The sequence below is a fragment of the Prosopis cineraria genome, unplaced genomic scaffold (genome assembly GCF_029017545.1).
Source record: "Prosopis cineraria cultivar Desert tree isolate PC_DT_omini unplaced genomic scaffold, ASM2901754v1 PC12, whole genome shotgun sequence".
Classification (NCBI taxonomy): Eukaryota; Viridiplantae; Streptophyta; class Magnoliopsida; order Fabales; family Fabaceae; genus Prosopis; species Prosopis cineraria.
The window spans coordinates 34,420,225-34,433,383 of NW_026555343.1; the positions used below are offsets into that span (position 1 = coordinate 34,420,225).

Genomic DNA, 13,159 nt, shown 5'->3' on the forward strand with positions numbered 1-13,159 from the left:
TTTTTATTAAATAATCGATTCCCAAGTGAAGTTTCATGTTTTCACAATATATGTTAGAAATTTTTTCAAGTCGAGTTAGTGAATTTTCAACTGGCACTTTTTGTTAAACATTCAATTTTCAAGTGAAGTTTCATGCTTTCACAATATACGTTATAAATTTTCTCAAATTGGGTTAGTGAATTCTCAAATGGCAATAATGAATCCCACCTCACAAATTATATTTTTTTAATTATAATTAAGGACCATGATCCTTAATTGAGATTTCAAAATTTTACGGTCCGTAATTAAAATTAATATTCTTAACAGATCCTTAATTATCATTTTCCCTTAAAACATTGCCTGACAGATTTGGTGTTTTTCACACTTTTAATAAACCACCACTTTTTTATAGGAAAGTAATGGATGGTGAGAAGCTGTTAAGTTAGCTCCAGCTTAATTTGTAATCTTTGAGCAATGAATCATCTTATTCAAAAAACAAATTAACATTGACCTCGTCTGATTTCGTTTTTTCTTTTGGCGAATAAAAAAAAGAAAGAAGTGGATCATATGGGATTTTGGTCCGCCAGGCTTTGTTTGATTTGATCATAGTCATATAGCATTATAATTATTTTTTAAAAAGAAAAAAAGACTGACATTGTTAAATTTAATAATGATTCAAAAGTGATAACAATTAACTTTATTTATAGGATAAGAAATGAATAAAAATGTGCATAGTTTGAATTGATTTTAAAAAGTAAATTAAATGTATAAAGTTATGAAAGTTTTTCCATATTTTCAGTTTGAATGTTTTATAATTAAAATGACTTCTTAATAAGAAGATATTGATCCAACAAATAAAGTAAATGTCATCTTCTTTCCTTTTGCCTGTTTCTTTACCCTCCAAAAATAATTTACAAATCTATCTATTATGTCAAAATAAATATAACCGCTATAGTATTTACAGAAAATAGAAGGGGTTGAATTAGTAAATTCATACAAACCAGGAACATACCTCCAAATAAACCGAAAGAACAATCTTCCGCGTCCAATTCTGACCAATTATGAAACAAAACGGATAAAGCCCAGGAATCTCTCTCTTCGCCTGCAATTTTTATCTACATGTGTATAAAATGTCTGAGTTTTGTTCCCTCTTCAACAATCAATATAATTTCTCGACGGATATTTAATATCTCGCCTTCGTCTTTAGATTCTAGTGGGTTTGTTGTTTATCCTTTGATCTATTCCTCAATTATTTGAGTTTTCAAAGAAGCCACATTTTAGGGTTCAAACACGCCGTCTCCATCAAAGACCAAATCAACGTGCGTGCCCTTTGATCCATTCTAAATAAAATCTTCCTTCAGAAAAGATCATAGCTTTGTTATTTATAGCCAAAGATTCTTCTAGGTATTTATGGGTTTTTTCTCTTCTGATTTTGTTGATTTCTGACGAGTTACAATGGCTGCTTCCGTTGCTGGAGTTATTGGTAGTAATAGGTCATGTTCTTCCTGGATTCAATTTAAAAACAGTGAAAAGAAGCAGAAACGGTTGAACAGAGTTAAGATTTCTTGTTCTTCCTCTTCTTCTGTGATGGATCCTTATAAGACCTTAAGAATCCAGCCTGGTGCCTCTGAATCTGAGGTTAAGAAAGCTTTTAGACAGCTTGCCTTGCAGGTTTGATTCTCAATCTCAGTGCCATAATTGTTATCCAGAAGTTTAGGGTTTTTTGTTGTATGCACGCATGATGTTTGATATTTGGCTTCCAATTTGATTTTTCGTTCTTGGGTCTACACTTTAAAGTTATTCGTCTCACCAATATCTAGGGTTTGGTTATATTGGCATTTCTTTTTCTAATGGAAAATACTGATTGGTTTTTTTTTTTTTTAATTATGCATCAGTTTCATCCAGATGTATGCAGAGGAAGCAATTGTGGTGTACAGTTTCACGAAATCAATGAGGCTTATGATGTGAGTTATCTTAATCCCTTCTCTAGAATTTTCATAGTTCTGTAGGTGAATTGAATATCGGTTAATCATTTCTCTGCACTACATTGAAATTGAGAGAGAGAGAGAGAGAGAGAGAGAGCTACTGCTTCTGAAGTAGCTCCTTATCGAATTCAATGGCTGTTCTGTGATTGTCATGTTTTTGTTTTTGTAGCGAATTGAATATTTAATATTGCATCAGTGGCATGTATGATTCATTACTCATTGCAGAACCATAAGAGTGAAGATAAGATCAGTCACTTGATGTGTATATATACTTCCTTTGGTCTTAATTATATATTTAAATTTGTTAAAAATACATAAATTTCCAATTTTACCCATTTTTAGAATTATTACTATAATAAATTGATGTATAGGATTTCAAAGGATGCCAATAACTTATTGCAATTAAGGAGTTTTAAGCACCACAATTTTTCCCTATAATTAGGATTGTCTTTAAAATTTTGCCCTATAGTTAAGACCAGAGAGAGTATATATATGTACATATATAATTACTGGACATTCATCTTGCTTTCACAAATTTGCGGTTTTATGTTTTTGTGAAAAATGAAGCTGCTGAAGATTGAAGAAGTGAATAGGAGTTAATTGTTGAACAAATTTGCAGTTGATTGTTGGAACTAATGTTGAAAGAGAACAGTAATGGAATGGTTAAGTGGATGAAACTTATCTCATCCAATGCTTACACATATCTGCCACACATATATACATGATCATGTTATATATATATATATATATATAACACGATTGCACATATCTGCCATATATATGTATTTGATTTGGTCATGTTATTGTTAGTTAGTTGAATTTGAATGAAAGCAACAACTTATGTTGAAAATGTAGGGAAGCAGATAGTGATGGAGAATTTGAGAGGAGGAGCAAATGGAAGTGAAATGTATGGTGATGATGGAGATGGAGAGAATGATGAATCAATGAGAGGAATGAACAATCCAGATTGGGATTTGTGGGAAGAGTGGATGGGATGGGAAGGAGCTGGGATCCGGGACTACTCTTCTCATATTAATCCCTACATTTGATCATTTCCTTGTCGCTTTGATGGCTCTCAATCTTCAGAAGCCATGTTAATACTCAACCAGTTCAAGTTGGGGTGAGATGTATCTACTGGTTGATGTCCTTACGAATTCAAGTCAAATTGGATCCATCGGTCAGATCTATTTGGTGGTTGGTGTTCTTACTAATTCTAATTGAGTCATGTTGATCAGATAAGATCATATGTATATGGTGGTTGGTGTGATTCCTAATTCAAAGTTGAATCAATGTGTATGGAGTGGTTGGTGTTTGTATATAGTGTCGGTAGGTCGAAAGTCACTCTCATCTGATCAATAATTGGAGCAGAGTGAGCAAGTGACTTTTTGTGTATGCGTATGAATTATGAATACATTTCAAAAAGGCAAATCAATACTTTTATGTTCTTCATTTGGTTATGTTTTCCCATCAGCTAGGCTAGGTGCTATATCATGTCAAATATATATATATATATATATTGTTCTTGTAAATTATCGAAACTTGAAAGGGTGACAAGTGAAGAAGACATGACCTATGAATTATAATTATTACAGATAAGGGCTGCAAATTATTAGAAATTTCAGAAAGTGACATGAATTTGTACTCCACATGCTTTTCTGATCCTTTCTTAACTCTCAATGGCCAGTTGGGGCATGATAGGTTTTCACTGTGTAAATGGTCTGAATAGCAGTGAGGACAAGAAGAGATGCAGCTGCCCCAACCTTGAGGAGCATCCACGTGTCAGGAATGTACTTGTTAAATAGGATTTTGATGGTGTTTCTGATCTGAGATCCTAGGATTTTGATGGTGTTTCTGATCCGAGATCCTAGCAGTTCTAGAAAACTCTGGAAACGATGCCGCTTCATGGTCCACCATCCTGTCATAGGAACACTACGCTGTTTCACTGCGTTCAATTGCACACACAAATCACTGTATCTGTTATCCATATTTTCAGCCCCGGCTGTGATATTCTGGAGCAAGGCCAGTAATTTCTGGTCGCTGATCCCAAAATCTTCATCCACTACAATAATGCTCTTTGATTTAAGCAGTACGATGTCTTGAACAGAACAGATTAGGCCTTTGAGAAAATACGCGTAGGAGGTGAACTTGTAGCTGATTCCTGTTAATCCGAGCTGCTCCCAAGCAATGAAATTCCCCCACTTCTCTTCCGTTCCTTCTTTTATGCACAGCGTTGGGATTTTCAGCTGCTCGTCCTCTTGCATATGTATATTAAAATCGAACATCTCCACAAATTCCCTCAGCGCAGAAGCCACAATTCCTGTTTTGTTGTCTGCAACATGAGCGAGATTTTAAAGGTGAATTACTAATTAAGTAATAATTCAGTAGTAATGAAGATAAACTAGATTTTGGCCCGTGCTGACGCACCGGAATATTTTTTACTTGTTTACAAGTATTGTAAAAACTTATTTAAGATATTTTTTGAATATTTGTAAGGATCTTTTATCATTTGAAGGTTAAGCATAAAATAAAAAAAATGAAAATTTTAAAATAACTTATTTTTTGTGCACTTGTGATATGTTATTTTATGCATATTTAAATTTAAATAAAAATTATTTTATTTTAAAATTTATTTTACTATTCATTTGTAACAATTCGAAAGATAAAAATGTTTAAAGGATAAAAATAAAAATAATTTATTTTTGTGTACTCAAAATAACATATTTTGTTAATTTACATAAATTAAAGTTTAAATAATAATTTATTCCATAATAAAAATTGGTTGGACCATACATATTAAAGTTTTGACTATACATGTTAATTGTGATATTATTAAGAGTAAAATTAAAAAATTATTGTGATATTATCTTTTATATATATATATATATATATATATACACAATACAATTAAGTCATGATAGGTCTTTTACCTATCATTTTTACTATAAGCCATACATATAATTTTTCAATGTTCAATTTAATTTCAAAAATAAGCCAATATTTATCCCATATAATTTTATTTTATTTTATAATTTATTATCATGTATATTTTAAAAATAAAATTAAAGAATATTTTATATAGGATTTGTTATTTCATGTGAGTTAAGATTTGAAATAATAAAAATTATACATCAAATTATACACATTTTTTTATGATTTATATAAATTAAGTTTGTAATCTCATTGCAATAAAACATTCTATTTTATGATTTATTATTTAAATTTATATTTTATAATACAATTAATTATCTTATACATATAAAAAATATAAACAATAAATAATAAGTAGAGTTCTTACATTTACCAAAAATATTATACCTTATATTTCATTATGAATTTTATGTTCACAAATATTTTTTATTATGATCAGAATTTTTTTTGGGGACAACCCACAATAGATTTTAGTCTATAAGAATTATTTTTAAAATATATATATATATGTGTGTGTGTGTGTGTGTGTGTGTGTGGTAAGTGTTCATCTACTGTGGATGAACACTAACCATATGCCCTTTACTTCAACATTACCGAGAGGAGAGCTTCTAATGGTTGGTGAGCTGGAATCAATTTCGAGTCCCATGGCTTGGAGCTCCTTGGCGCAGCGCTTCAGTTCTTGTTTAGCTTTCACGGATGTCACATTCTTGTTTTTGTCATAGGGATCCGGGGAGCACGAGTGCATGAGATGAAGGAAATGATGAACACCACCTTCGTGGAAGTCACCTCTGGAGACCTTGCATCCAAAGAGTGACTCGGCAAGTCCGAGGGGTTGAAGTCCTTGCCCAGTTTTTTTATGCAAAACATCGAGAACAAGGAAAGGGATTTGGTTCTCGAGCAGCGTGAGATCAGTGAGAACACGCAAGATCTTTTTCTTGTCGTCGGTAAAATCCAGAGAAGGTTCAATCTGATCGGCACGGGGAGGCGGATCTCTGATGACATTTTCGTGGAGCCTGTGCAGAAGCTCCAAGAGGAAGCAGCCATCACGTAGCATTATTCCGGCAAGCTCCTTTGCTTCCAATTTGATTTTCTCCCCATCGGCATAGCTGGCTCGAATTATACCGTCTAAGCTTTTCAGGCGCCCGCTGCAATCTTTAAGGGCGACCCTCCAGTCTCGCTTATGCTCACTGGCGGCAGCACGCGAAAGAAGCCGGTACACGTGGCGCCATTTAGTGTCTTCCATGATTTGCAGTTCGCTTCCGGTTCCCCTGTGAATGGGTCCCATGGCCACAAGCTGAGGCCTGTAACTGAGGCCCGTAGCTCTAAGTTTCTCTGGAACCATCCAAATGGTGCGCGTCTTTACGTTGAATTCATTTACGAATTCCAGTGTCCCTTCAATGTCAATGATCCATTGACGCCCCAGCCCCAGCACCGGCGGCCATCGTAGTGGGCCTTGCACATGACGATTTATTAAGTTTATTAGTCAAACCAAATTTTCAAAATGAAATAGAAAGAATGACATTCTGGGATTTTGATTCCAATGTACAATGAAAATCATTACTTTAATTGTACTTTTATTGATCAATAAATTTGCAAAAAGAAAGTAATTATTTTTTATTTTATTTTAATCAATAACTCAATAAAATTAGTCATTTCTTAATGTACAATAATGAAAAATATGTTATTTGATCAAAAACCAAAATGATACACAATTCATGAAGACTAAATAATAATTATTATATTTTATGATAATTTATTTTTTTTTGGGAGAATGACATGTCTCAAATAATTGAATTAATAATAGTTAAGTGCTCAAAAAAAATTTTTAAAAAAATAAATTGTAAATATCAATTAAAACAGCTATAAATAATTTAAGAGTTATATTTAATATTTAAATATTTATTTACAATTGAAATTTCTTAAATTATAATTACTTTGATTGATATTTTTAACTTAATTTTCAAAAAAAATTGTCAGGAACTTGATTGTCGTTAATTCAATGTTTTGAGATCTAACTATTATTTTTCTTTTTTTTTTTTGTTGTCATTTCCCCAAGTTTAAAATTTATGGTCTATTAATTTGATTTAAAAAAGTATGTTTGAGTAATTACTCCTAGTTTGGTTGGAGAGGCTCCTTTTGTTTGGATAAGGAGACCATTCCCTTCTTTCCAAATTAGGGATTGATTTAAGCAGTTAATCTTATACATTTAATGTAATTTTCTCCAATTAAATTAAAATAAATGAATTTTAAAATATTAATAATAAAATTTTTTATATAATAAATAATTTATGAAAGATTCATATGTTTTATTTTAATAGGAAAACAAGCACTTTAGTAGACAAGAACAAGGGCATGTTTGGTCTCCTTTTAAAAAAAATTTAAAAATTATTTGGATAAGCATACTGCATTTAAATGTTTTAAAAGAGGTTCTCATTTTTTATTTTTTTTAAAGATGGAAACAATTTAGTGTTGTTTTCATTTTTTTTATTTTTAAAGACAATGTTTGACTATTATAAATTATTTTCAATTATGCTCAACCACTATCACAGCCCATTATTATTAACCACTAGTAACTACCATTTTGATCATTTTTTTAATTTTAAAATTATTTTCAAAATTAACATGATCAAATACATTTTCATTTTTTTTAAAACATAGTTTGTAGAAAATTGGTTTACAAAATAGTTTTCAAAAATAAAAAAGAAACATAAGTTTTGGTTCTTGTATTGCACACAAGTTTTGATTTTTATAATTTTAAAAGGATTTTGATGTGACACAAACAATATTAAGAATGCCAACATGTCCATTAACACCATTAAATTTGGAAACATTTTTATATAAATTTAGTACATCAAGTCATTCATGTTCTATCTAATAAAATTTCACTAATCTAATCAAATAAAAAAAGTTACATCAGATAATAAAATGCTGACCTTCCATTACTTTTTTGAAATGAAGACGCAGACGTTCCTTTAAAGACAAAGGCCATATCATCTTCAAACGATGAGCAAATCTGGGAGAAGGGCCCAAGAAAGTCAATCCAACTGGCAGCGAAGAGGGAAGCAGATGTAGGTGAAGGAGAAAGGGCCTATGAGTTCTGAGCACGAAAGGATTCAGAGCACGGACCCCATTATATAATGAAACAAGGGACCACGTGATACTTGACTTGATGCTTTTTTGTTGGTTGGGGGGGGGGGGGGAATAAAAAAAGGACCGAAAGGGACATGAACCCACTAATTTCAGTCCAAATGAGAACAATATACAAGATGCACAATCTCCTATGGACCCAATTGGCAAATGATTAACTTAGCTTTGAGTGAGATTGAGATCAAACGGATCTGACAAGAAATACCATAGCTTGTGGGCTTAAGAAAAAAGGAATCAAAGTTGTTCCTTTTATGCTTCCGCTCGACAACGTAGAGAAGTAGACATAGAATAAATGATTTTATTTTTTTTATGGATGAAAACTAATAGAGGATTTAAACTATATAGAAAAATATTTTATTGTCATAATTAAAAAATATGAGAAGATTACCTCTCATCTTCGTCTAATGGCTTGTATTTGATTTTTTGTGTGTGTGGCTAAAGTAGTATTTTTTTTTTTTTATGATATGATAATGGTTACTATCAGTTGTTCTCTCTTTCTTATCCAAATTAGTTTTCCCCACTGAGCTCGGGTCTTGAGGCAGCCATTGCACATAAAGTCATAACTTGTCTTGATAGAGTGATAATTAGTCATCCCAAGAACCATTTAAGTCACATCCCATGTGCAAAACATGTACCACAAAACATCACATATTTCCATAACTATAAGAAGTTGACATCGGAAACCAAGGTTGATTGTTCCCTTGAGGAGTTGCATTAATGGACTTAACACGCATAGGCTTCTTTGCAGGTTGCTTATTGAGATCTTTACAAGTCCTTTCACTATGTCTATACTTCTCACAACATGAACATTTAAAGCTTATATTTTCTGTCCTCGCCTTTGATGTTGCATCGTCATTTGCCCCTCTTTTTTGTTTCTTAAACACATGTGGCTTCTCCAATGGTCTTTCAATCACTAAACAAAAAATTGTCTACAAGCTGCATCTCTTAGGTTCATTACAATAATATTTTAGCTAATGCTATTGCTCCTTGCAATCATCATCAATTGTTACCTACGCCCTTCTCCTTGCCTTAAATATGCCTTTCACATAGATACATCAACCATATAATGGTCCCTTAATACAATAACAATGTTAGATATTTTAATGTTTTGTTTGTCTTCAAGATGTTAGCTATCTTTTTTGAAATCCACTCATAAGAAGCTAGTTTTATGTGTGTTTAGACTAAAATGTTTTTAAATAATATGTCAATTGACTATCAACTTTATTCACAAGAATTAATCATTTACATTTCTTTTGTGCATACTAAACTCAACACCCTACCATATCATTATTTATAAACTTCATATCCATTTTTATACTTACCTTTAGGCACACTTTCATCTTGATAGGATTTGAGATAGGTAGAAAGAAATAAAAAAGATAAATTTTTATTAAAATATAAAATTAGAATCTAACTTTATATATTAATAACAAAAAATGGAGCTGGTAAAAAGAAATAAAAAGAATAATTATATTAAGATAATACAGAACAAGAATTATTTTGGCCTAAACACATGTGTGTTTAGACCAAAATGTTTTTAAATGCCAAAATGTTTTTAAATGATATGTCAATTGACTATCAACTTTATTCATAAGAATTAATCATGTACATTTCTTTTGTGCACACTAAACTCAACACCTCACTTCATCATTATTTATAAATGTCATATCTATTAAAGTAAGCCATATTCTCTTAATACATCCTTAAATTGACTGAGTCAAGTAAACTCTCGATGCCTAACTTGAATTGCAACTCTTTGGTATCCCAAAAAGACTGTATTTTTTATACTTACCTTTAGGCACACTTTCACACTAAAAGGATTCAAGATAGGTCAAAAAAATAAAAAAGATAAATCTTTATTAAAATATAAAATTAGAATCTAACTTTATATATTAATAAGAAAACATGGAGCTAATAGAAAAAAATAAGAAGAATAATTATATTAAGATAATATAGAACAAGAATCATTTTGGCCTAAACACATGTGTGTTTAGACCAAAATGTTTTTAAATGATATGTAAGTTGACTATCCACTTTATTTACATGAATTAATCATTTACATTTTTTTTATGTATACTAAACTCGACACCCCACCTCATCATTATTTATAAACTTCATATTCATTAAAGTAAGGCATATTCTCTCAATACACCCTTAAACTGACTAAGTGAAGTAAACTCTCGATGCCTAACTTGAATTGTAACTTTTGGCATCCCAGAAGGATTGAACTTTTTATACTTACCTTTAGGCACACTTTCATTCTGATAGGATTCAAGATAGGTAGAAAGAAATAAAAAAGATAAATCAGTATTAAAATATAAAATTGGAATCTAACTTTATATATTAATAAGAAAACATGGAACTGGTAAAAAGAAATAAAAAGAATAATTATATTAAGATAATATAGAACAAGAATTATTTTGGCCTAAACACATGTGTGTTTAGACTAAAATGTTTTTAAATGCCATGTCAATTGACTATCAACTTTATTCACAAGAATTAATCATTTACATTTCTTTTGTGTACACTAAACATGAAGCCTCGCCTCATCATTGTTTATAAATTTCATATCTATTAAAGTAAGGCATATTGTCTCAGTACATCTTTAAACGGTCTAAGTGAAGTAAACTCTTGATGTCTAATTTGAATTGAAACTCTTTGCATCCCAAAAGAATTGTATCTTTTATACTTATCTTTAGGCACACTTTCATCCTGGTAGGATTCAAGATAAGTAGAAAGAAATAAAAAAGATAAACATTTATTAAAATATGAAATTATAATCTAACTTTATATATTAATAAGAAAACATAGGGTTGACAGAAAGAAATAAGAAGAGTAATTATATTAAAATAATATAGAATGAGAATCATTTGGCCTAAACACGTGTGTTTAGACCAAAATGTTTTTAAATGATATGTCAATTGACTATCAACTTAATTCACCAAAATTAGTCATTTACATTTTTGTGTGTGCAAACTCGACACCTCACCTCATCATTATTTATAAACTTCATATCCATTAAAGTAAAGCATATTTTTTTAATATATCCTTAAATTGACTAAGTGAAGTAAACTCTCAATGCTTAACTTAAATTGAAACTCTCTGGCATCCCAGAAGGATTGTATTTTCTCATACTTACCTTATAGGCACACTTTTACCTTGATAGGATTCAAGATAGTTGAAAGAAATGAAAAAGATAAATATTTATTAAAACATAAAATTGGAATCTAACTTTATATATTGATAAGACAACATGGAGCTGATAAAAAAAATAAGAAGAGTAATTATATTAAGATAATATAGAATAAAAATCCTTTTGGCCTAAATAACATGTGTTTTGACAAAAATGTTTTTAAATGGTATGTCAATTGACTATCAACTTTATTCACAAACATTAATCGTTTACATTTCTTTTATGCACACTAAACTCAACACCCAACCTCATCATAATTTATAAACTTCATATCAATTAAAGTAAGGCATATTCTCTTAGTACATCCTTAAACTTTAATGAAAAAGATAAATCTTTATTAAAATATAAAATTAAAATCTAACTTTATATATTAATAAGAAAACATAGAGCTAATAGAAAGAAATAAAAGAGTAATTATATTAAAATAATATAGAATAAGAATCTTGCTTTATACTTCTTTCAATAGCCATGATTAGGAAAATCTTCAAAGTGCTTAAAAGTCTGTTTTATTCATGACATGCTAGCTTTTGAGTTATTAAATATACTTATAATGCTAAATACAATTCAAAATAATTTAATATCTGAATAAAATTTAAATAACTAAATATATGAATAAAATTTAAATAAGTTTAAAATAATATTTATTCTAACCTTTCTCTAACTCCCCAATCACCCAATATCTCTCATTAATCCGTATCACATCCTCATCATCTTTGGATGCTACATCTTTATGAAACTCATGATTCATAATCAAATAAGAAAGCTAATATATTCTCCTTTGTAACCTCAGGTGAGTTCCTACTTCCTATCATCAACTAATTGATTAGGTGGAGCTATCATTAATTGTAAATTACTCTCTCTCTCTCTCTCTCTCTCTCTGTTAAAGAATATAAGACATTTTTAAATAAATTTTACTTCTCAATAAAGTAATTACTTGTCTTCAAACTAATATCATCTTTTATATTTATCCCTATTTAATGAGATATTTTTTTATAAAATAAATATAAAATGATTTATTTATTACAGACACTTTTAAAAAAACATTATAATTATATCTTAAAATATTAAAATATTTCATATTTTTTAGGATCAAATCTCTCAAAAATGTGAGAGAGTACCTGCTACTTCATCTAATATATCACGAAGGCCAACACCAATATCAACTAATTGGTTAAAATAACCATCATCAATATGTTCAAAATCACTAATATCAATGTCTGACAAAGTCTCCTCTCCACTACCCTTCCCTTTGCTACCGTCATTATGTTCATTCTCCAAGTTCATATTATACTTTGCAGTAAATTGGAAAACTTCAATAATCATTCTTAATAGAAAAAGAGAGCAAAAGACAGAGCCATATAAAATGCAGAGCAACGAACTTAAGATAAGCGTGGAGGATAATAGACCAAGTGTATACAGACGACAACCAGAGGCAATGATCAGCCAATAAACACATTCCAAAATCAATAATCATAAGACAAAGTGCGGAGGAGTTAAATGCCGATTGATGCCTCGTTGGATTCAAGGGATAGAACACACAGAGAACAGAGACGACAAATGAGCGATCCTCACCTCTGTTGCACGTGTCAAATGTCGAGGTCTTGGCTAACATTGTCCGATGATCATCCACCACCGTTGACTATTGGGAGGCATCATCCGACACTCTTTTCCGGCATCCTGGGGTTGTGGGGTCACTGGGTCCCGATTTCTCTTTTCCACGTCGTTTGGTGCCCAGGTTGTGCCCAGAAAATGTACTTGTTAATATATTGCTGATCGTTTCATACTAAGAGGGTATTTTTTAATTCCATGTCAGCGTTTTTTTTAATCTAATTTAACCTTTTTTAATTTTGCTGATTTAAAATTACATCCCTGGACCAAGTTAACCCCTTAGCACAAACTTAACAGTATCAGAGAACTTATTAATATT

At 30.7% G+C, this 13,159-nt stretch overlaps 2 protein-coding genes across 2 annotated transcripts; one reads left to right on the forward strand and one right to left on the reverse strand.

The window, feature by feature from the left end:
* The first annotated feature begins 1,017 nt into the window (after positions 1 to 1,017).
* Positions 1,018 to 3,413, forward strand: LOC129288357 (chaperone protein dnaJ 8, chloroplastic-like). The gene is made up of 3 exons (XM_054924880.1): positions 1,018 to 1,650; positions 1,875 to 1,943; positions 2,828 to 3,413. Exons 1-3 carry the CDS (start codon positions 1,435 to 1,437, stop codon positions 3,011 to 3,013), a joined length of 471 nt encoding a protein of 156 aa, XP_054780855.1. The 5' UTR covers positions 1,018 to 1,434; the 3' UTR covers positions 3,014 to 3,413.
* Positions 3,414 to 3,441: 28 nt separating this feature from the next.
* On the reverse strand, positions 3,442 to 12,555 carry LOC129289274 (uncharacterized). The gene is made up of 6 exons (XM_054926053.1): positions 12,351 to 12,555; positions 11,884 to 11,958; positions 11,179 to 11,197; positions 7,826 to 7,989; positions 5,487 to 6,344; positions 3,442 to 4,293 (listed from the first exon to the last, which is right to left on the reverse strand). Exons 1-6 carry the CDS (start codon positions 12,553 to 12,555, stop codon positions 3,638 to 3,640), a joined length of 1,977 nt encoding a protein of 658 aa, XP_054782028.1. The 3' UTR covers positions 3,442 to 3,637.
* Between the last annotated feature and the right edge of the window lie 604 nt (positions 12,556 to 13,159).